The following is a 22,508-nucleotide window of genomic DNA, read 5'->3' as shown; positions in this document are numbered from 1 at the left end:
AGCTCCCAGAGGGAAGGGAGGCAAGGCCAGGGCAGTGGGACCCCCACAGGAGCCCCCTCGCGCGCGGCGCCAGGCCTGGGCCGCCCCGCCCCGAAGAGCACTGGGGGCGGGGCGGGGGCGGGGGCGGGGCTGGCGCAGGGTGCGGGCTGCAGAGCTCCAGGTCCCAGCGCCCGGCCCGCTAGCGGCCGCGTGGAAGCAGCGGGGCTCGACGGCGCGGCCACTCGGCCGCCATGGCCGCTCACGGGAAGTTACGCCGGGAACGGGGGCTGCAGGCCGAGTATGAGACGCAAGTGAAAGGTGAGAGGGCGATGGGAGCTCCCGGCCAGTTTCCCTGTGGAGACCCCGAAGGCCGTGGGGGAGCCCCAGAAGTCCCACCTCTAACCCAGGGCCCGCTGCCCTCTTGAGGGGGCGTTGAGTGAAGGAGCCCGAGCCCCCTGCCCGCTTCTCGGATCCCTTTTGGCCTCAACCGCCAGCCGTCCCCCCTTCCTCTCTCCCTCCCTCCCTTCCTTCGGTCTCACTGCCCTCCTTGGTTCGCCTTGCACCTCACCCAAGGAGCTGGAGGAGCGAAAGGGGCCTCCGGGTACACCAAGGCGCACCCCCACACACACAAAAAGTGGCATCTTATCCGAATTGATCACCTTGGTTTTGCTGAGGGGGTCCGGGTGAGGGAGTCTAGGTGCCTAGGTGGATAGATTAGTGATGGCTTTGTCCTTGAACCACTTCCACTTCAGTCCCTGGATCCCAGCCCCTTTGCCCTCCCTTGGGCACTGAGGTAGATCAGAGCTGAGGGCCACTGTCTCTAGGTCAAGGTGGCGCAGTGAATCTTGGCCTGAGAGATTCAACAGGGTCAGCCTCAAAGCTTTCTGAAGAGTAGGCCTTTTTGGGTATTGATAAACACTGTGCAAATCACATGCAAATCAGCTTTGCAAATTCGTGGTCGACAGTTTCTTTGGTCTTGTTCAGGGCGTGGTAACTCTTGCAAAGGAAAGAAGGCAGCATCCAAGCACCAGCAGTTTGGGGCCATAAAGTTTCCTGGTGTCTTTAGATGTGTGACTCCATGTATCATTCTCAGTCCGTCCGTTTTACCAAGGGAGGAAACTGAAGCTCAGAGAGGAGCAGTGACTTGCTGGTGGTCACACAGCACTACAGCTCCTAGCAGGTAGAATGAAATGACCCTTGAAGTTCATTCCAACCCAGAGATGCAGGTTCGAACGTTATTATCAATGCAAGCAACTTAACACCAAAGTATGTCTGAGTCCTCCCCCCCGAGATAAGCGGCCTGCCACCCAGAGCCAGCTTGAGGCAACAGTGCAGGTCGAGCCAGCTCTCCGAGCCTCGCCTTCATCATTTCTCAGATGAAGATAATGATCCCCTTTCTGCTTCCCCAAAACGTCATGAGGCTGAAGGACTTTGGAAACTCTTCAGTCAGCAAATATGGATCAATTAATTCACATTGAAAAATTGGGGGTTTGAGGAAGGCAGTTGAAGATGTTCCTTACCTGCTCTGGGACTCCAAGGATTTTAGCTTCTGTTCCCTGCTCCCCACCCCCACCCCCGCCAACAGAAACTTCCTATCATGCTAGAAAAAAGGATCACTGTCTTGACAGCCTAAATTCTGAAAGGTCAGCATAGTCGTGCTTGGGAGGCCATCTTCTCTTCTGCTTTGCTTGTCAGCAGAAGTGAGACCTAGGCCTTGCTCACAGGAAGTGCTGGTGGGGCCCCGAGCATAGTGGATTCCATCCTTCCTTATGACAGATGTTTAGTATGCATCTATTCTGTTCCAGGCCCTGGGAATACATTGCTGAGCAAAAGAGCCAGTCCGTGCCCTCCTATGGCTCACACGTCTCGTTGGGGAGACATCTAGTAAATAAGCCATCACACAATTACTTTCAATTTTTTTTAATTGGGGAATTGGGGGGATGGGAACAGTGCTGGGGAATTGGGGGAAGGGGAGCAGACAAGTTGCTATCGTTTTGTTCTTCAGCCTAGTTGTGGAGGACATTGCTTCACTGGCCCAAGTTGGCACCATCATTGCGCTCTTCCCGGGCGAGGCAGATCGGTCGCCGGCTTCTGGACGGCCGCTCACTGCGGCTGCTGGCCACTCACCCTGGCTGCTGGCTGCACACGGTAGCCCATGGCAACCCACTGCCACAGGGGCTGAATCCTACGCTGTCGCTGGCGACTCACAGCAGCCCAGCTCCTGGTTGAGCTGTTGTTCAGCATCTTAGCTGTGGAGGGCAGTGTCACTGGCCCTCATATGTGGGATCCGAACCGGGGCCCTCTGGCGTCCCAAGCCAGTTCTTAACCATTGTGCCACTTGGCCAGCCCAATTATTTTCAATTTTGATGCTAACCACCATAAAGGGAAAACACAATGTCAAGAAAGGGGGTGGGAAGAGGGCCAGTCCTAGTTTGGGGGGAGATTCAGGGAAGGGTTCCCTGATAAGTGCATTTGAGCTGAGACCTGAGAGGTGGGCAGCGACACAGCCTAGGGGCTGGGGCTAGGCACCAACTCACTGTGCTCAGATGGCACTAATTCACAAGTCTCCTACTTGACATCAGCCAGTGCCCACGTCCAGATCCTGACTGAGGCATGGCTGCCCTGAAGAATAAATGAAAGTTTGGCGGGCCGTTTCATTTAGCACTGTGCAATTTTCCCCAGGGAGCTACTGCTTCGGGAGGTTGGGGCAAACACCAGAGGAAGGTGAGATGAGCTGGGAGGTCTCAGACACTGTCTGTAAATGAAATGAAATTTCCTTTTATCCAAATAAATGTTACCCAGATTCAATGAAGACTTTCCTGATTGCAAGTGCTATAGAACTTGCTCCACGTGGAGCCTGGCCTCAGATGATATAAGGACACTGTCTTGCTTGGCTCTGCCCTGGTCTGCATTGGTTTCACTGTCAGGAAGCCACCCCCACCTCCACCGCCTTCCCCAGGCTTCCATTTTCCCAGCTTGATCCCTTGGTGGAAACAGAGCACCTGTTCAGCAATTCTAGTGAAAGTTTGAGGACTGTGACTCCTGGGCCCATCACTGAGCCAGTCCTGGTGATGGATGGTAGTGGAGGGGCCCAGGGACAGGCTATGCATGCAACCACAACTGGGGCACCTGGAGTCCGGGAGAGGGACATGGGCTGAGAATAGGAAGGGAGTGTTCTCCAAAGGGCCATCAGAGGAGGAGATGGGGATGCCAGGCAGGCAGAACCCGCTGAGGCCCCACAGTCCCTGGGAAGTTCCCCCATTCCGATCTCTGCCCCATGAGGGCAGGCATTTGGTCAAGCCTCTTTGCCACTGTCTCTGTGTCTAGAACATGCCTGGCACAGACTGGGTACATAATCAACATTCTGCTGAATGAAGAAATCAATTAATGGCCCTCCCTAGGCATGTGGGCAGAGATTAGTAAGTGGGTGACCGGCTTGACAGAAGCCAAGACAGTGCTTTATTTACCCAGGATCCCCAGTGCCCACCTGGTCACCCAGTGGGTGGCAAAAGTGTGCAGTGGGTTGCTTAAGCTTGTCATTCAGGCGGTTCTTTGCTTTCGGTCTGTGTGGGGAAAGCACCGTTGCCCAATCAAGCCAGTGATAAGGTGTCAAAAACCAGCAGTGTGGGGGCCCTGGGTGTGGCTCTATCTGTTGGGAGATGGGGCTTGGGGTGTCCTGGGGTTGGGTGATCTGGAGTGAGAACTGGGGACAGAAAACAGGCCAGCTTCCTCGCTCCTTTCACTTCTCAGCCCTGACCAACTCCCCGGCTGCTGGCCATCACCATGGGGCTGCCCTTTTGCCTCAAGTTCACTATAGGTTTGGCAGCGCGCCAAAACAGCCTTGCCCCGGCGCGGTCCTGTGTGTCTGTGTTCGCAGGGAGGCTGCAGTGCCTGGAGTCCTAGGCACCAGAAAGGCAGGAAGTGGCAGGGGAAGCGATGCAGGGGCTTTCCAGGAACCGAGGCGTGATAGGAAGCCCAAGTGAAAGGCGCCTGGCTAGGGACAGGGGAAGACGGGGCTGGGGTAGCTCTGTTCCCACCATCACAACTGGCTGCAACCCTCCTAGATTTGCCATACTCCCTCTCACCCTGGGCCTTTGCATGGCTCTCCCCTCTCCCTGGAACAGCCTTTCCATTCATCTTCAACCAGTTGGGCATGGCTGGTTCCCTTTAGCCTCAGCCCAGAGGTCCCTTTCCTCAGGCCTGTCTTGAACCCATCGGGGAACAGCTGAACCTGGAACTCCTCCCTAGGGGCCGGCCTCCTTCTTCCTCCTCCGCCCCAGCCCTAACCCTCAGGGCAGAAAGGACGGCCTGCTGCCCGGGCCTGAGCCACGGTTTCCCCACAGAGATGCGCTGGCAGCTGAGTGAGCAACTGCGCTGCCTGGAGTTGCAGGGGGAGCTGCGGCGGGAGCTGCTGCAGGAGCTGGCTGAGTTCATGCGGCGCCGTGCCGATGTGGAGCTGGAGTACTCCCGTGGCCTGGACAAGCTGGCCGAGCGCTTCTCCAGCCGAGGAGGCCGCCTGGGGGGCAGCAGCCGGGAGCACCAAAGCTTCCGGTAGGTCCTCATTGACAGGATGGCCACGGCAGGGCACAAGGCCCCGCTTCTGGTCTGAGTGCCCCTCTGCCCTCAGGAAGGAGCCGTCCCTCCTGTCATCCTTGCACTGCTGGGCCGTGCTGCTGCAGCAGACACGGCAACAGAGCCGGGAGAGTGCGGCCCTCGGCGAGGTCCTGGCCGGGCCACTGGCTCAGCGCCTGAGCCACATTGCAGACGATGTGGGGCGCGTTGTCAAGAAGGTAAGGCCCTTGCCCCGGGCACAGGAAGCGTGGATGCCCCCTGGACCTAGCGAGCTCAGCCCGTGGGTGCTCGATCCAGAGGCATCAGGGCTGGGAGGGCGCACGGGGAGCTGGTTAGAGCCTGAGCCTTGAGTGCTGAGCTGCGGTGTGGCGGCCACCCCAGGACAGCAGTGATGTGGTCACATTCCCCCTCCTCCCCAGAGTAAGGATCTGGAGCAACAGCTGCAGGAGGAGCTGCTGGAGGTGGTGTCAGAGCTTCAGACGGTGAGGATGGAACAGGGCATGCCCCAATCAGAGGGGAGGCCATCACATCCCACCTCCCCAAGCCAGGCTCAAGGAGGAAGATCGGGTGCCCAGGAGGGACCTGGGATTTGAGGACTATGAGCACGGCCCTTGGTCTCTGCTCTGGGCACAGGGTGGGTGGGCTAAGTTCTCACCTGTGATCACCTAGCTCTTAGGTCTGAGTCCCAGAGGGGCCGGGAGGAGGAGGGGGAGGGCTGGCCGGGGCCATCACCTTCAGCAGAGCTGCCTGGCCTTGGACGTCCCTGCAGGCCAAGAAGACATACCAGGTGTACCACACGGAGAGCATGAACGCTGAGGCCAAGCTCCGGGAAGCCGAACGGCAGGAAGAAAAGAGGACAGGCCGGAGCGCTGTTGCTGCCGCCGCCGCCACCGCCACTGCCACCACCACCGAGGCAGGGCCCCTCCGCAAGACCTCCCTCAAGAAGGGATCACGGCTGGTGGAGAAGGTGGGCCTGGAGGGCACCTGTCTGTCTCTGAAGGCTCTGTTTCCTGGCCTTTGTCCCTGCGAGTCCCTAGCCTTCACGGCAGCCTGTTGGAAGGTGGTGCATGGAGGGACAAGGCAGGGCTGAGGAGGGGAAACCATAGACCCCCAGCAAGGCTGTAAGGGGAGGACCTAGGCCTGGTCATCCCTGATGGCTCTGGAGGGCTCCCCAAGTTGGAGTGGTAGACAGAGAGGTCAGGAGGACACTGACTGTCTCCCCCGTGCTCCTAGCTGTCCCCCAGCCCAGCTGGGGTGAACACAGCTTTGGTGCTCTCAAGCCTGGGGCCTTCCCACCCACCCTCCTTGCCTCACACAGTGCTGTGAGGTTTCAGAGGGGTGAGAAGACACGTAGAATGGGTGATCGGGCAACGTGCAGGGCTGAAGAGCATTTGAGGTGGACCCTGAAGAGAGGATGAGGAGCTTGAGGGTGGTGGGAATACCAGGATGTCGACGTGCCAAGCCGGGAGGAGCTGAGTTGCAACTGGGGTTGCCATCCTGAGACAGGAGGATTTGTGCACAGCAGGGTGGGGTGGGGTGGGATGGGCGAGCACGTTAGGACTTCTGGGCCATGCTGTTCGAGGGGCCTGTGGGACTTGGGGCAAAGCTGTCCACACGGGGAGGAGAGTGGGGAGAGGGTGTGGAGGTGAGGGGGTGAGGGTTCCATGGAAAGCCGGAGATGGGGGCCGGTCACCTGGCCAACTAGGTGACGCTGGTGTGCTTGTGTGATCTTGACCAGCGTCAGGCCAAGTTCTTGGAGCACAAACTCAAGTGCACAAAAGCACGCAACGAGTACCTGCTCAGCCTGGCCAGTGTCAACGCTGCTGTCAGCAACTACTACTTGCATGATGTCTTGGACCTCATGGACGTAAGTGCTAGGGGTACAGGTGGGGTGAGGTGTTGCCTAGTGCGCTGGGGCCCACCTGAGCTGTGTTCTCGCTTCCTCCTCAGTGCTGTGACACAGGGTTCCACTTGGCCTTGGGGCAGGTGCTCCGCAGCTACACGGCTGCCGAGAGCCGCACCCAAGCCTCCCAAATGCAGGGCCTGGGCAGCCTGGAAGAGGCAGTGGAGGCCCTAGATCCTCCAGGGGACAAGGCCAAGGTGTTGGAGGTGCATGCAGTCGCCTTCTGTCCCCCGCTTCGTTTTGACTACCAGCCCCACGAGGGAGATGAGGTGAGGGTCACTGCCCCTGCCCCTTAATGTTTCCAGCATTGATGCCAATGGCTTTGTGTTGTCTGCTCTTCATTGAATGCCACTTTGCCCAGGAGTTGAAACTCCTGACTGCAGCTGATTTCTCAGACCCATTGAATGAATGGCCTCGAAGCCTCAAATGAGGTCTCCGCACTTGCATTTGAAGCACACTTCTGCAGCTCACTGCAGTTCAGCCAGCGAATGAACACCCGCCCACCCCATAACTGCAAACACAGCAAAAATATCACCAGTGTTAACGCCAGAGAGTAGGTGGGCATATAGCTGTTCATACACTCTTCTTCCAATTGTCCTGTATGTTTCAGACATTTCATAATGCAAACTTGGGGGGGGGTGGGAAATAAACCATACAAGCAGTAAAATACAACTAGGCATCTTTTTCCTTGCTTCCGAGATGTTTTTTCCTTTACATCCTAATGGGCATTGTGCATGGGCTGGGATTACATGGAGCTTTTAGTTATTTAATCTGTATTTTGACCGAAGTAATAGTTGAAAAAGTTAGTCTACTCAAGGCTTACAATGGTACATAGCTGTTCTCTGACTCACCCTTTCGGTTCCCAATTCCTACTCCCCAGAAACAGCCACTTCTCAGTCTTCTAGTGCTGCTTCTGGAGTTTCCCTCTGTGTGTTCAAATCGTGCGGCAGCCTGCTAGTTGCTTTTCAACTTTCTATATGCTCTGCCGACTTCCTTCCATGGGGGATCAGGGCTCAGCCCCACCACCGTCTCCCTGTAATAGTCCTCTTGGTCCTGTCCGCCACACCAGGCAGTCTGTGCACACCACACCCCCTGTGCTGGAGCATGTCTGAAAATGTCTGTAGTCTTGAAATTGATTGGTACTTTAGCTTGGCATAGAATTCAAGATAGAAAATCATTTCCCTTTCAATAATGTAGGTGAGAAGTCCAACGCCATTCCTACTTTGTATGTGACCTATAGTTTTTCTCTGTGAGGCTTTCAGGGTAGTAAGTCTGTTTCCCCCTGTTGTAAAAGTTTATGATGCTATGCTTTGGGGACCCTTTTTCCTTCATGGTGCTGGGCAGCCAGTATGCCCTGTCAGTCTGGAAAGTTGTGTCCCTAGGTTTTGGGCTCATGTTAGTTCTTTGATAATTTCTTCTCCTTAATTTGCCTTTGTTTCAAGAATTCTTGTAGTTAAATATTGGACCTCATGGGTTGATTCTCTAATTTCCTTATCTGTTCTCTTTCCTGAATGTCCCATCACTATGCCTTTTAATTCTGCTTTCTTAAAGATTCTTCAACTATCTTTTTAAATCCCTTGTTGAGTTTTATTTTAAAATTTGCTTTCATATATTTTGTTTCTAAGAGTTCTGTTTTGTTTGCCAAATCCCTGTTTAAAATAACCCTTTGTTCTTGTGTCATGGATTATCTTCTCAAATCTTTCTAAAATATTTATTTTTGCTTTCTTTTTTTTTTTTTTTTTTTTAAAGATTTTTATTGGGGAATTGGGGGGATGGGATCAGCACTGGGGAATTGGGGAAAGGGGAACAGACAAGTTGCTGTCGTTTTGTTCTTCAGTCTAGCTGTGGAGGACGTCGCTTCACTGGCCCAAGTTGGCACCATCATTGCGCTCTTCCCTGGTGAGGCAGATCAGTCGCCGGCTTCTGGACGGCCGCTCACTGCGGCTGCTGGCCGCTCACGCTGGCTGCTGGCCACACACGGTAGCCCATGGCAATCCACTGCCACAGGGACTGCAGCCTACGCCGTCGCCGGCGACTCACGGCAGCCCAGCTCCAGGTTGAGCTGTTGTTCAGCATCTTAGCTGTGGAGGGCAGTGTCACTGGCCCTCATATGTGGGATCCGAACCGGGGCCCTCTGGCATCCCAAGCGAGTTCTTAACCATCGCCCCACTCGGCCGGCCCTATTTTTGCTTTCTTGACATGTTTCTCTGTTCCTCGCCTTTTCTCTGTTTCCTTGCAGTTTTTATTTTTTTAAGCTTGCTTTGATCTATGTCTTCCATTTTCGAGATGCCCTGAAATGGTGGGCTTGGCCATCAGTTCATATTGAAGAGAAGGCACGGAGAGGGGGATTAGATATGTGATGTGCGTGAGCAGAGCTGGTCAGCAGTGTGCTGCCCCACAGGGTGGCTGGGCAGGGGCCTCACATCATTGCTGCGAGGGAGACCAACACTGTGGGGAACCAGAGGGGTGTGTCTCAGTAAGAAGGTGCTAGGAAAAACTCTAGAACTTGGGCTGGGATTGGGGGGTTTTGGAAAGGGGCTTGACTCTGGCTTGGATGCTATGAGGAAGCAGGGGTAACGCTGACTGTGTGTCTTAATACGTTATTTAGAAGACAGGGTTGGGGATTAAGGGAGGCTAAAACTGTCATCGGTGTGAGGAAGCAGCAGTCACTTATATGAGCCGGGACAGAGGGAGGTTTGCTGATTTTTGTGACTTGGACAGCATTCTTATTTTTGTCTGCACTCAGGCATGATTACATGGTGGTCTTGTTTTTGTCTTCACCATCATGATCACAAAGGGGCCTTGTCTGATGTTGATGCTCAGTGACATTCCTTATGTTCAGTGGGACAGCACCAAGACCAGCTGTGAGCGCCTGGCCAGCCCCAGGTGGTGGCGGCTGCTTTGCTCCTTCTCATCAGTAGGGGGATTCGTCCCCTCCTTCAGCTGTGACTGGTGTCCCTGAGTCCAGAATCCCTATGATTTATCCTTTCCGGAGAGTAAATCTCTAGTTTTCTGCCAATTGTGTGGGTTATGAGAGGGTGGGTCTTCTAATGTCAGTGCTCCCTAGAGCCTGGATAGACTTTTATTATTGTGGTAAAATATACATAAGATTTACCATTTTAAACATTTTAAGTATACAATTCAGTGGCATTTAAGCACATTAACCACTACCACCATCCATCTCCAGAACTTTTTCATCTTCCCAAACTGAAACTCTGTCCCCATTAGACACTTAATGCCCCCATTCCCTCTCCACCAGCCCCTGGCACCAACCATCCTATTATACTTTCTGTTTCTATGAATTTGACTCTTCTAGGGACCTCATACAAGTGGAATCATGTACTATTTGTCCTTTTGTGACTGGCTTATTTCACTTAGCATCGTGTTCTCAGGTTCCATCCATGTAGAATGTGTGTCAGAATTTCCTTCCTTTTTAAGGCTGAATAATATTTCACTGTATGGATTGACCATGTTTCGTTCATCCATTCCTCTGTCGATGGACACTTGGGTTGCTTCCACCTTTGACTATTGTGAGTACTGCTGCTATGAACATGAGCGTACAAATATCTTTTTTTTTTTTTCAAATTTTATTGGGGAACAGCCATGGTCATTGGTTACACATTGCTTTCATGCTACAATGGCATAGTTGACTCTTTTAAGGAGGGTGCAGCTCACAGTGGCCCATGCGGGGATCAAACCGTCAACCTTGATGTTATCAGCACCACGCTCTAACCAACTGAGCTAATCAGTCACCCCTACAAATATTTATTTGAGACCCTGCTTCCAGTTCTTTTGGGTACACAGCCAAAAGTGGAATTGCCGGATCATCTGACAAGTCTATGTGTAATTTTTTTTTTAAGATTTTTATTGGGGAATTGGGGGGATGGGAACAGTGCTGGGGAATTGGGGGAAGGGGAACAGACAAGTTGCTGTCCTTTCATTCTTCAGTCTAGTTGTGGAGGACGTTGCTTCACTGGCCCAAGTTGGCACCATCATTGCACTCTTCCCGGGCGAGGCAGATCAGTCGCCGGCTTCTGGACGGCCCCTCACTGCGGCTGCTGGCCGCTCATGCTGGCTGCTGGCCGCTCACACTTGCTGCTGGCTGCTGGCTACATACGGTAGCCCATGGCAACCCATTGCCACAGGGGCTGCAGCATATGCCATCGGCGGCGACGCACGTCAGCCCAGCTCCAGGTTGAGCTGTTGTTCAGCATCTTAGCTGTAGAGGGCAGTGTCACTGGCCCTCATATGTGGGATCCGAACCGGGGCCCTCTGGCGTCCCAAGCCAGTTCTTAACCATTGCGCCACTCGGCCGGCCCTATGTGTAATTTGTTAAAGAACCGCAGTACTGTTTCCAGCTAGACTTTCAGCTACTCCTGGTTTCTATGCCCCCTGCACCTGGGAGGCATCTGCTGCCTCGATCTTTTGAGCTTTTCCGTGTTCAAGGGCCCACTTTGACTGGCTTCTGTCTGGGCTTTGTTGAGTTAGATACACCGGCCTCCGTCCTCTACATGTCTGTTGACATCTCTCACATGCGATCGTCTCCTCCCCTCTGCCCAGTGTCCCTGTGACTTACGCCTTCATGCATCCCTTTATGGTGGGCTTGGGGGGAGCAGGGAGCAGGGCGTGTTTAGCCTGCTGTGGATAACTGAAATCCCCACTCTCAATTTTAACTTGATATCCGAGTTCCCTGGATGTTTCCATGTTCAAAGAGAGGAATTCTTCACTTCCTAAAGCTTTCTCCTCGCATCCCCCACTCTGCCCCTGGGAATCTGTTTCTGCCTGTGTAAACTAAGCAAGTTTTCTACCCTCTGCTCTCCTTAGGAGAGGTCTGGTTGGGCCCTCCCTCTCAGACCCCAGCTTCCCTGACCATTTAAAAATAATAGATCACCTTATTGCAGTATAATCACATAACATGCAATCCATCCGTTTAAAGTGTACAATTCAGTGGCTTCTAGAATATTCACAGAGTTGTGCAACGATCACCGCTATCTAATTCCAAAACATATTCACTCGAAAAAGAAACCCTGGACCCATTAAGCAGTCACTCCCTGTCTCCCTCCCCCCAGCCCCCGGCACCCACTAATCTGCTTTCTGTCTCTATGGATTTGCCTCTTCCGGACATTTTATGTAAATGGACTCATACGCTATATGGCCTTTTGTCTCTGGCTCCTTTCACTCAACAGAATGTCTTTAAGGTTCACCCACATTGTAGCATGGATCAGTCAGGCCTCCATTCCTTTTTGTGGCTGAATAATATTCCATTGTGCGTATGCACCACACTTCCTTAGCCATTCATTAGCTGCTGCGGACACTTGGGTTGCTGCTGCCTTTGTACCGTTAGGAGTGTGCTGCCATGAGCGTCCGTGCAAGGTCTCCGTGTGCACGGACGTGCTCCTTTCTCTCGGGGTGATGCCTTTGCCGTTCTTCAGAACCACGAGTAGTAAGCGTCAAGGCCTGGCAGTCCTGTACACCAGGCAGTAGAATTGTGCCCGGCTCCCTCATGCCCAGCCCCACTCCCACAGCTGAGCTGTCTGTCGGCTCTCACTCCCTTGGACACTGCCCTCTGCAGGTGTCTGACATCCGGGTTGAGGTGGAGCTGCGGGACGAGATTCTGCCCAGAGCCCAGAATATCCAGAGCCGCCTGGACCGACAGACCATCGAGACAGAGGAGGTATGAGTGGCCTGGCCCGGGGAGGGGGACAGGGACTTGGAGACATGGAGCCAGGTGTCCGTGGCCTCTCCTCCCCTTTCTTTCTGGCTTGGACTTCTTGTCCCTCACCTGTCCCCCATTTCTTCCTGCCCTGGACTTTCTGTCCTCTTCCCCAGGTGAATAAGACGCTGAAGGCCACACTGCAGGCCCTGCTGGAGGTGGTGGCATTGGAGGATGGGGACATGCTCGATTCCTTCCAGGCCAGTCCCTCAACCGAGTCCCTCAAGTCCACCAGCTCAGACCCGGGTACTCGGCAGGCTGGCCGGAGGCGTGGCCAGCAGCAGGAGACCGAGACCTTCTATATCATGGTAGGGAGGGCTGGGCTGGGGGGCAGAGGTGGGGCACAGGGAGAGCCCAGAGCCGGGACTGAAACTTCAGTCTCTTTTGGGGATTTCCCAGAAGCTCCAGGAGTACCTGAGTGGACGGAGCGTCCTTGCCAAGTTACAGGCCAAGCATGAGAAACTGCAGGAGGCCATTCAGCGAGGTGGACCCCACTCCTGGTCCCCTTGGTCCCTTCCACCCCACCTCCAGGGTCAGGAGCAGCACCCGCCCTTGGCTCTCCTGCCTGGGAACCCCACCTGGCTAATGCTCCTCTCTGCCCAGAGAGATTGGTTGGCATGCAGGAAATAACCCAGCAAGGGTCCCGGCCTCTATCCCACCCTTGGCCCTGCTACCGCCCTTGACCTTCAGGCCACACCTTTCTCATTGGGATGCACTGAGGACCTCCTGGCCTGAGAGGCACACTAATGTTTTCTGTTCCCTAGGTGACAAGGAGGAGCGGGAGGTGTCTTGGTAAGTCCTTCACGAGGGGCTGGTTTGTTTCGAGGAGCTCGGGTTCTACAGGGGCCAAGCTGTGATGTCACAACCTCCCCTCTCCTCTGTGACCTCAATTTCCCACTTTGACCAATGGATTCCAGAATAACTCACAACTTCCAGGGCCCTGGTTGGTGGAGCTGGGGGTAGGGCATCCTATTTTCCATGCCCACAACCCTCAGAACCAGCTCCCGTTCACCACAGGACACAATACACACAAAGAAAATTCCAGAAGAGCCGCCACCCCCGCCCCAGCTCCCAGTATAACCAGAAACTCTTCGGGGGAGACATGGAGAAGTTTATCCAGGTACTTGCTTTGCCTCATACTCCAACTAAGTGCAGGCCCTTCCGCTGCGTTCTGGTCTGTCTGCAGCCCTGGGCCACGTTTGTGGCCAGGCTGCCTATGACCACAGTATCCTCCGTTGCCAACTACTGGTCAACCCACCTTCCCAAGTGGGCGTTGGCCAGGTGTCCACTGATCAAAGGGAACGTTCTTAACTAGTAGCAGGCATCTGCCGAAAGCCTCAGGCAGCAGCTATTATTTGCCATGATGTGATTATGTGTGTAAACATTCAAAAGAGTCAACAGACTATTTAAGTGAACAAATTTGAGTTTTGTGATGCTACTTGATTGAAGGTCATCATACAGAATTGGATTATATTTTCACATGCCAGCTATAAACAGCAAGTAAAATGTAAGGCTCTGCCTAAAATGGCACCAGGGACATCAGACACCTAAGAGTGAATCTTAAAAGCCACGTGCCGGGCCTTGTTGCCGGTTGCCGACCACCACAATGCATTGCAAAGAGAAAGTAAAAGCAAGCGAATGACAAGGTGGGACTTGCCGTGTCCAGAGTGAAGTGAACACCCTCTTTGTCCCCAGAGCTCAGGCCAGCCTGTGCCCCTGGTGGTGGAGAGCTGTGTCCGCTTCATTAACCTTAACGGTAAGCCTGGCACCCAGCACCCGGCACCCATCTACAGGGGTGAGAGGTGACTTGGTGCCCACCGGCTCTTTGTCCTCCTGCAGGCCTGCAGCACGAGGGCATCTTCCGCGTGTCGGGTGCTCAGCTCCGGGTCTCAGAAATCCGAGAAGCTTTCGAGAGAGGTGGGGACAAGTAATGCGGGATGGGGGTGGGCAGCTAAGTGGAGCAGGTTTGATAGCCCTTGTCCCCTGTGTCGTCCTCAGGGGAGGACCCACTGGTGGATGGCTGCACAGCCCATGATCTGGACTCAGTGGCAGGGGTGCTGAAGCTCTACTTCCGGAGCCTGGAGCCTCCACTCTTCCCCCCGGACCTGTTCGGGGAGCTTCTGGCTTCTGCAGGTGAGGCCGGGGCCTGAGGCCAGCCGGGTGGGAGGGGCCGCTCCCCAGTGGCTGTGACCGCACTCATGTGCTTCTCTCTGGGATGGTGGCCTTGGCCACAGAGCTGGAGACCATGGAAGAGCGTGTGGAGCTTGTCAGCAGCCTCCTGGCCCGGCTGCCGGGACCAGTGCTGGTGGTCCTGCGTTACCTCTTCACCTTCCTCAACCAGTGAGTACTTCCCAGGGGCAAAGGCGGCTGAGGTGGAGGGTGCAGTGGACACTGGTCAGGGAACTCCCTGCTTGTGACCTGCATGTGCCCCCAGCCTGGCCCAGTACAGTGATGAGAACATGATGGACCCCTACAACCTGGCGGTGTGCTTCGGGCCGACGCTGCTGCCCGTGCCCGCTGGGCAGGACCCGGTGGCCTTGCAGGGCCGGGTGAACCAGTTGGTGCAGACGCTCATCATGAACCCTGCGCGGGTTTTCCCGCCCCTGACCCAGCTGCCGGGCCCCGTCTATGAGAAGTGCATGGCACCGCCTTCCGCCAGTTGTCTGGGGTATGTACGCTCTTTGTGCTGCTTGGCAGGGGTGGAGGGGTGGGAGTGGGGGGAAGGAGGACGTCCAATAGAGGGGACCCCCCTCAACCACTCATCTGCCTCTCTGCTCTGGACTTCAGGGATGCCCAGCTGGAAGGCCTGGTAGGGGAGAATGAGCCAGAACTGGACACTGGGACCTCGGCCCAGGAGGATGGTGAAGGGGGTAGGAAGGAGGACCCCACTCTGTCCCCACCCTGGGTGCCCACTCCAGCCCTTCACTCAGACCTGTTCTTCTCCCCAGTCCTGGAGGGGGTCCTGGAGGCTGTGGCCTGCTTTTCCTACACGGGCCGCACGGCCCAGGAGCTGACCTTCCAGCGTGGGGATGTGCTGCGGCTGCACGAACGGGCCTCAGGCGACTGGTGGCGGGGCGAGTGTGCTGGCACTCGGGGACTCATTCCCCACAAGTACATCACGCTGCCCGGGGGGTGAGTGAATGTGCCCCATGCTGCCACAGCTTCTCTTCCAGCCAGGTCCTGGCCCTTCCCCCTCCCCAAGTCCCAGCGTCTGTAGGCTTGTGTGCGTGCCTGACCACTTCTGGCAGGCACTGAGGACAGAGCCCACTGGCCCCTAGCGCCTTAAACAGGCTGTCTTTCTGACCCCAGGGCAGAGAAGCCCTCAGTGGGCCAGGGACCACAGGCTGCAGGGGACGTGCTGAGCAGTACAGAGGGCCTCCTGGCTACAGAGTTCGTCCTTCCACGGTGAGCAAGGAGAAGTTGGCCCCTCGGGAAGACGCCTTCTGGTGGCCTAGCTTGCCCACCCCAACCTGAGCACTGCTCTGGGTGCCAAGCCTGACCCAGGCAGCAGACACCGGGCCAGGCCGCTGGAGGGGTTTGGGGTCAGGTTTTGGGCACACGGAGTGGGGGGCCAGTGCAGGGAGAGTTGTCCAGGTGAGGGATGCCAAAGGACAGATGGGCCTGCTGGGCCAGCCTCGCTGTCTTCTTTCCCTTGGCCACGCCCCGGGATAGAGGAGCCACTGTCAGTTTAGTGAAAGGACTTCCCAGGGCCCCCACCAGGCTCACTGTCTGTGCCCTGCAGGCCAGAGCCATGCACCCCACCCGGGGGCCCTTCTGGGCACAGACGGCACTGCTTGGTCCCAACCTCCCCAGAGCGACATGTGGAGGTGGATAAGGTGAGAGCTGGGACTGGCTGAGTGGCAGGTGGGGGGCATCTCTCCTGGGGGGTGTCTCTGCCTCCTTTTATGAACCAAATTCTTCCTTCTCTGAGGTTTGAGTCTGCCTTTGCTGGCCTCAGACAGGCTGTCTGAGCCCAACCCAGGGAGGGGCAGGCTGGCAAGGCTGTGAGTGCAGGGGGAAGGATGGGCACGGAGGCAGAGGTGAGGGGGACATGGTGGCTCATGCATTTGGGCTTCATGGTTGGTTCTTGAGCTGGAAGTGGTGAGTGGTATGGGAGAGGGGCTACCAGGCAGACTTCAAGGATGGCATCTAGAGCCACGCTAGGTGACAGGTGGTGACATGGCAGGAGCTTGGTGGGCCAGGAAGTATGAAAGAGACAGATGGAAGAAAGGCTGGAGGGGGTGGCTGGCTGGAGAGTTGGGCAGAACAGCTGGTTCTCACAGGTGGAGACAGTGGGGGCTGCATGCGGCCCCAGCAAGGGGTGCAGCCTGGGGATGCCCAGGTCCCTACTCTGTCCAATGGGCCCAGCGTGCCTACCTGATGGGTGTTCACTCCTCCCAGCTGAGACAGAGGCACTGGGACAGTCTGAGCCCAAGTAGAGAGCTCAAGAGCATGCAGTATCCTGGGTGTTACCCAGCAGCCAGGCCCAGGAGCCTGGGGATGGGGGTGAGCTGAGCCACCAGGTGGTGGGGGCGGGGCAGCTGAGCGCCCCCATGGGAGGCAGGCAGCAGGTGAGGCCAGGCGAGGTGCAGGTGGACGCTGACCAAGGAGGTCCTGGACGCTGGCGGCCCTTGAGGTCCTGGGAGGTGGCTATGATCTCAGCCAGGGCGAGAGTGAGCATGAGAAGGAGGGGGGCTGGGGCACAAGTCAGATTCCCCCATTTCACGGCTGGGCTGAAGATTGCTGTCCCCAAAAGAGGCCTTTACAGCCACACCAAAAGTGGCAGGAGGGAAACCAGGCAAGGGAGAAGGGGTTGGCAGCTCAGGCCCACAGAGAGGACAGGCCTGGTGACAGGGTGGTAACGGAGGACTTTGCTTTTGGAGTGGGGAGTTCTGGTGGAGGCTTGGGCAGTAGAGGGTAGGAGGGCCTCATTCCTGGCTTAGTCGGCAACACGCTGACCTGAGGGTGGGGGGAGTGGCTGGGCAGTGGGGGACACTCCCACCAGATGCCCTCCCTTTCTCACCTCTGCCAGGCTGTGGCACAGACCATGGACTCGGTGTTTAAGGAGCTCTTGGGAAAGACCGCTGTCCGCCAGAGCCTCGGGCCAGTGTCCACCAACTCCCCCAGCCCTGGGTCCCGCAGCCCAAAGCCTCCAGGTTGCAGTCGCCTCGGCAAGAACAAAGGCTTCTCCCGAACCCCTGGGGCCCCAGCCTCACCCTCAACATCCCATCCCCAAGGCCTGGACTCTCCCTTCAAGTCACCCTGAGGTGCTGCTGGCTTCTCTGCAGGCCCCGCCTCACCTCAGGCAGCCACCCTCCCCAGGCCCTTTGCTTCTCCCTGGCCCTGTCCAGCAAGCACTGAGCATCTGCTCTTGACCCTTTGCAGAGAGGAGGACACAGCTGCCCAAGCAGGCCCCTCCCTGGCTTTGCTGTGAGGGCACGTCAGTGGCTGCTGGGTGGCAGGTGCCCTTGCTCAGATGAGCAGGCCAACCGGTCCCTAGGCCCATCTCTGCCTCAGCTGAGGGTGTGGGGCTGGCGGAGGTTGGCAGACATTGGCAGCCATTCATAAAGACTTGTGCATTGACTTCCCGACCTGAGCCAGTTCTCTTGTCTTGGGGGACTGGGCAGGTGGGTATAGGGCCAACCCCCGGTACCCTTCACTGTTCAAGGCCAGATGCCAGAGCTCTCACCAAAGATGGAATGTTCTGCAGCTCGAACAGCTTCCGCCAGGGGTGCCCTTGGCTCGGGACTGTGTGGGCTGGGGATAGTCACCTACGTCATGGGTACAAGAGCCATGCATGTGTCTGTGGGAGTGAGAAGGTCTGAGAATGTCTTTCCATGCCACCCTCACACCCACTGTTGCCCTGATCCAAGGACACTCACTGGGTGGAAAATGAGCTGAAACTTTTATTAGGGAGAGAGTGAGAAGGGAGGGCTGAGGGGAAGTAGAGAGATGGAGAAATGAAGGTCCTCTGGTCTCATCTCCTTTCTTTCCTCCTGGGCTCCCTGGGACCTCTGTCTCACTGGCAGGCACTGACTAGAGCGGAAGCCATGGGCCACCGCCATGCTACTGCAGCTCCTCCCCATACCCAGTGCCAAGGAGCTGACCTCTGGGGCCCCGCACGATCCAGAGCCGATTCCCATTCGGTGGGGGGAGGCCCTCTCCCAGTGGCTTCCAGGGTCAGCCCCAGGCAGGCAGCTGAGCTTTGTGGAGCCTCTGGAAGGAAAGGCGCCCCCTGGCTTCTCAGGAGGAAGTGTCCTTGGCCAGGAAGGAACTGGCAGTGGCACAGGACTCCTCTTGGGGCCCCAAGCTGGGTGGGGTACTCCTCCGGGCACAGCAGAGCAGGCTGCGCAGCTCCGAGGAGACGCTGCTGCTGAAGGAGGCGTAGATCCAGGGGTTGGTACAGCTGTTGAGGCTGGCCAGCAGCATGAGAAGCACGAAGGGGGGCCCTATGGGTGGAGCAGCAAGGCTGGGGCTGAAGGTGCCCGGGCAGGGGTGTGACCCCAAGTGCCCGCTAAGGGCTAGTGAGCCCATGACTGGATATGTATGTGGGGGTGTAGAGGTGCATGTCTGGCCAAGCCCGAGTGCTCCCCATAGCCCTAGCCATAGCCACACTTACCTTCCCGAGGCGCTTCCGGGTCCCACGCTGCCCACAGCTGCACGAGGAAGAAGGGTGCCCAGCACAGCACGTAGACGATCACAATCACCAGCGTCATCCTCACGGTCTTGGCCATGGCTGCCGACACCCGTGCTCCCTCTCGGGGACAGCCTGTCCGGCGCCCTCCTCTGCGTCCCCCAGCCCTCTCTGCTGGCCCTGGCACCAAGCTGGCATGAATCTCCCGGAAGATGAGCACCTGACAGGCGGCAATGCCCAGGGCAGGTGCCACAAATACCATTAGGGCAATCCAGGTGACGTAGGCACGGAGGCCCCAGGGTTCGGCAAAGTCGGCCCAGCAGTCAAAGACCCCGCTGCCATCTCCCACATCGCGCTGGGCAAAGATGAATAGCTGGGGCAGGCTGAGAAGGAGCGAGAAGGCCCAGGCTACCAGCACCGGCCGGTTCCAGTGAGCTCCACCTCCGTGGCGGTATGCCAGCATAGGGCGGCAGATGGCACGGTGGCGGTCCAATGTCATGGCCAGGATCATGTAGGAGGAAGCGTACATGCCCACCATCTGCAGGTACTTGACGGCCCGGCACAGGGCATCAGGCCCGTGGAAACGGTCGGTGGCATCCCAGGCCAGCTGGGGCAACACTTGGAACAGAGCCACAGCCAGGTCAGCCAGACACAAGTGGCCGATGAAGACGTGCATAGGCGCCCAGCGACCCCGCCGGCCCCGCCGTGCTAGGGCCCCCAGCACCAAGCCATTGCTTAGGGCCACAGCCACAAAGACTGTGGAGAGCAGGGCTAGCTCCGCCTGAGCTAGCAGTGGGTCCCGGGGGTCGTCAGGCTTCTTCTTGCTGCTGTTGCCAGGTGGGAGAGATTGAGAGACGGTCCAGGGCACAGCTGGGCAAGGATGGGGGGAGAGGGCCAAGTTAGGCAGTGTGTTGTGCAGGGGGACCAGAGCCCAAGGAGGTTCCAACTAGACAGGCGAAGCCAGTGGCCAGCAGAGCACACATCATCCCCCCCACCTCACGTGGTAGGGAGGGAAGGGTAGCCCCAGCCCTCAGTATGTACCGCCATGAGCTCCCCTCCCCCCATGAGCAACCTGGAGAGGAGGGTGACAGAGGCTCGGCTTCATCCAACCCCCTTCCAGCCAACCCCAATCGGCCCACCTGGCTCATCCCAAGTGGGGGATGGGTAGGAGCCCAGTGGCTAGAACCTTACCGGAGGTGGTAGAAGCCATGAGCTGGGGCGGGTGTTCTGAGAGCCTGGTGGAGACAGGATAGCAAGCTCAACCTCCTATCGGAAGGGCCAGCCCCGCTGCTGCCTAGAGTCTAGGGACAGAGGCCCTTAGAGAGGTGCCAGAGTGGCAGTGTCTGTGTGCATGGTGGGGTGGGGGGTTCCAGCCTGTGCATGCAGCTGTATGTATGCACGTGCGTACGTGTATGTTTTCTAGCTATCAGGAGCTGGGGGTACACCCTTAGCCCAATCAAACTTGGTGAGGTCTGGCCCCACTGAGCCACGCATGGACCTCGGGGCCCTGCTATGCTCCTTCCACGACTTGGCAGGGGAAGATAGAGAGAGAGACAATCAGACAGATGGACAAAACGAGCCTAGGACCCACCTAGGCAGCCCAGGAGACCCAAGGCAAACAAACAGACCCCCCTACCTTGACAGAGGCCATGGGAGAGCTGGGGACTGGGCGGGAGGGACCAGCGCGCCTCCCAGAGCCCCTTGCAATCCCTTACCTGGCCGGGATCCCGGGCTCCTGGGAAGCTGGGCAGCAGCGGGCTCGAAGGTGTCCCAGGAGCTCAAATCTGCTCTCCATCGCCCGCCCCGCCCCAACCCAGCCTCTGGGAGTGACCTGCCCTGGAGGGGACTTCCTCCCTCCCCCCTCCCCCAAGCACCTCCCCTGGCCTCCGGCCTGTGGCACCGGGAAGTAGACTTCTGGCCTCCTCTGCTTCCCTTCCTGGCCCCAGCCCCTCCCGGGTCTGTCCCCAAGACTTCTTTACCCTCATCGCACTCCTGAGGGCCCTGAGCCCATATCCGCTGGTCCTCAATTTGGCCCAGCTGCAACCGCCAGGCTGGCTATCCTGCCCGTCTCCCGGCCCCTGCCTGCCTCCACCCCCACAGGGCCCACCTTACTTGTCTGGTCTGCTTGGGCTCTGGGAAATCACTTAGTTCAGTGTCTCCATTTTATAAGGGGAAACTGAGACCAAGGATGGGAGGGACTGGCTCAGGATCACACAGCTGTTTCGTGACAAAGCTTGACTCCTCTTGCCCAAGGCAGGCTCCTTCTGTCCTTCTTTAGGCTGGGGTGAGGAAGGGGTGAGAGCTCATGGAATCCCCACTAACACAGAGGGCTAGCGCCTCCCAGGCCCACAAAGGCCCCTCCTCCTCATCAATTAGGGCTTGCCGGAGATGAGGGACAGGAAGGGAGGGGGTGGGGCGGGATCAAGCCAGGGCTTAACTTGCCCTGAGAGATCCAGTTTCCTCCCCAAGGCCCTGTGGGAGCCAAGGACACCCCCGCCCTCTTCCTCCTCCCCCACCTGCTGCTACCTGTCCTAGGAGGCGGGGGCTTCCGAACTCCTTCACTCATGTACATTCCAGCTCTCCCTCTCCACCCCCTCACACACATACCCTTAAATTTATGAAACAGTCATACGCCTTCAAAGACACACACACACTTGACGTAGATCACACGCTGACTTTCCTGCACCCTGTGTGCAGGGCCTGAGAAAGGAGCTTCCCCACCAGGGGCTTCAGGGCTAGGCCCTCCCTACCTCCTTTCCCATCGGCAGGCTCCAGGACCCCCTCCAACCTCTAGCCCATCGGTTCCTCCCCATCCCAGACACCCTCTTTCCACTCCTCCCCTGCCCTTGCCACAGGCCCTGGCCTCATTCAGCCTAGGCAGGCCCAGCCCAGCCCAAGGCAGCGGCCTGCATGTCACCAAGGGCCAGACTCTAGGCTGAGATCGTCCCTTTTTTCCCCTGTTGGTCCGTCTTCTCAGTTGGCCTGCAAGGCTAGAGACCAAACAGCCCCACACTAACCAGGCCCAACTACAACCAAGGCCAAGGCCTCCTCTCTTGGCCAGAGAGACTGGTGGCTCTCCAGCCCTTCCCAAAGCAGCAGAAGACATGGGGTCAGGTTTCTTACACACCGCACCCCCACCCTGCACACTGCACACATAGCATACAGCAACACACAGCATATACTGTACCTACACGTGCCACACACACAGCACCCACTGCACATACATGCCTACCACCCACATGACAGAGGATCACATGTCCCCACTTTGCCACTCCCCAGCTGTGTGGCCTTGGGCAGGCTATGCCCAGCTCTGTGTGCCTTCTTTTCCCCCTCTGTAAACTGGGAGCCCAATGATTGAAGGTCAACTGGTGGTGATCAGATGGGCAAAGATCTGGAACGGGCAGGCGATGAGCCGTCAGAAGCATCTGCTCTTACTACATGTAGGGCAGCACTGGAAGCTGGGGAGGGAGGCTCCTGGGACTGGTCGGGAAGTGGAGCCAGCCTCGCGGGATAAACGGGCCTGACCAGAGAGGCCCTGCAGGGCTGGATCCCAGCAGAGAGCTAGTGCAGGGAGGGGGCCCCTGAGCCCTGAGGCCAAGCCCATGGCTATGTCTGTTCTGTGCACTCCTTGTTTCCTGTTTTGGAGCCCAGGGAAAAGTCTTGGGGAAGGCCTCCCTCCTCCGTGGTTTTCTCTGGGTTCCAAGAAG

General features: G+C 57.1%; 2 protein-coding genes across 7 annotated transcripts; one reads left to right on the top strand and one right to left on the bottom strand.

Moving 5' to 3' along the window:
- Positions 1-152: 152 nt before the first annotated feature.
- Positions 153-17,750, top strand: ARHGAP4 (Rho GTPase activating protein 4). 5 transcript variants are annotated; one of them, XM_019664270.1, is made up of 22 exons: positions 153-297; positions 4,323-4,530; positions 4,607-4,769; positions 4,971-5,033; positions 5,321-5,518; positions 6,290-6,418; positions 6,502-6,723; positions 12,027-12,128; positions 12,284-12,475; positions 12,570-12,699; positions 12,932-12,959; positions 13,185-13,287; positions 13,863-13,923; positions 14,007-14,084; positions 14,166-14,300; positions 14,402-14,507; positions 14,602-14,835; positions 14,955-15,037; positions 15,116-15,299; positions 15,477-15,572; positions 15,910-16,003; positions 17,200-17,750. In XM_019664270.1, the coding sequence occupies exons 1-22, from the start codon at positions 231-233 to the stop codon at positions 17,431-17,433; spliced, it is 2,910 nt and encodes a 969-aa protein (XP_019519815.1). In that variant the 5' UTR covers positions 153-230; the 3' UTR covers positions 17,434-17,750. The 5 variants fall into 5 exon arrangements, with proteins under 5 accessions (XP_019519815.1, XP_019519818.1, XP_019519817.1 ...); XM_019664273.1 differs by having other exon boundaries at positions 12,567-12,651; positions 14,955-15,028; XM_019664272.1 differs by having other exon boundaries at positions 12,567-12,651.
- Positions 17,751-18,053: 303 nt separating this feature from the next.
- On the bottom strand, positions 18,054-20,606 carry AVPR2 (arginine vasopressin receptor 2). Of its 2 annotated transcripts, none has more exons than XM_019664287.1 (4): positions 20,517-20,606; positions 19,993-20,036; positions 18,787-19,671; positions 18,054-18,616 (listed from the first exon to the last, which is right to left on the bottom strand). In XM_019664287.1, the coding sequence occupies exons 1-4, from the start codon at positions 20,594-20,596 to the stop codon at positions 18,411-18,413; spliced, it is 1,215 nt and encodes a 404-aa protein (XP_019519832.1). In that variant the 5' UTR covers positions 20,597-20,606; the 3' UTR covers positions 18,054-18,410. The 2 variants fall into 2 exon arrangements, with proteins under 2 accessions (XP_019519832.1, XP_019519833.1); XM_019664288.1 differs by lacking the exon at positions 20,517-20,606 and adding an exon at positions 20,438-20,507.
- Positions 20,607-22,508: the final 1,902 nt, after the last annotated feature.

Source organism: Hipposideros armiger, unplaced genomic scaffold, assembly GCF_001890085.2.
Source record: "Hipposideros armiger isolate ML-2016 unplaced genomic scaffold, ASM189008v1 scaffold_419, whole genome shotgun sequence".
Lineage (NCBI taxonomy): Eukaryota > Metazoa > Chordata > Mammalia > Chiroptera > Hipposideridae > Hipposideros > Hipposideros armiger.
The sequence above is the reverse complement of the archived record's forward strand: the minus strand, read 5'-3'. Positions and strand labels throughout refer to the sequence as shown.

Excerpts from the sequence above, each read along its gene's own strand:
- AVPR2 (XM_019664287.1), bottom strand. The coding sequence starts at position 20,596 with ATGGAGAGCAGATTTGAGCTCCTGGGACACCTTCGAGCCCGCTGCTGC. Across the intron at positions 19,672-19,992 it reads CATGGCTTCTACCACCTCCG|CTGTGCCCTGGACCGTCTCT; the intron begins GTAAGGTTCTAG and ends ATCCTTGCCCAG. Across the intron at positions 18,617-18,786 it reads CCCGGAAGCGCCTCGGGAAG|GGCCCCCCTTCGTGCTTCTC; the intron begins GTAAGTGTGGCT and ends CTCCACCCATAG.
- ARHGAP4 (XM_019664269.1), top strand. The coding sequence starts at position 231 with ATGGCCGCTCACGGGAAGTTACGCCGGGAACGGGGGCTGCAGGCCGAG. Across the intron at positions 12,960-13,184 it reads GAGGAGCGGGAGGTGTCTTG|GACACAATACACACAAAGAA; the intron begins GTAAGTCCTTCA and ends CGTTCACCACAG. Across the intron at positions 14,301-14,401 it reads GGAGCTTCTGGCTTCTGCAG|AGCTGGAGACCATGGAAGAG; the intron begins GTGAGGCCGGGG and ends CCTTGGCCACAG.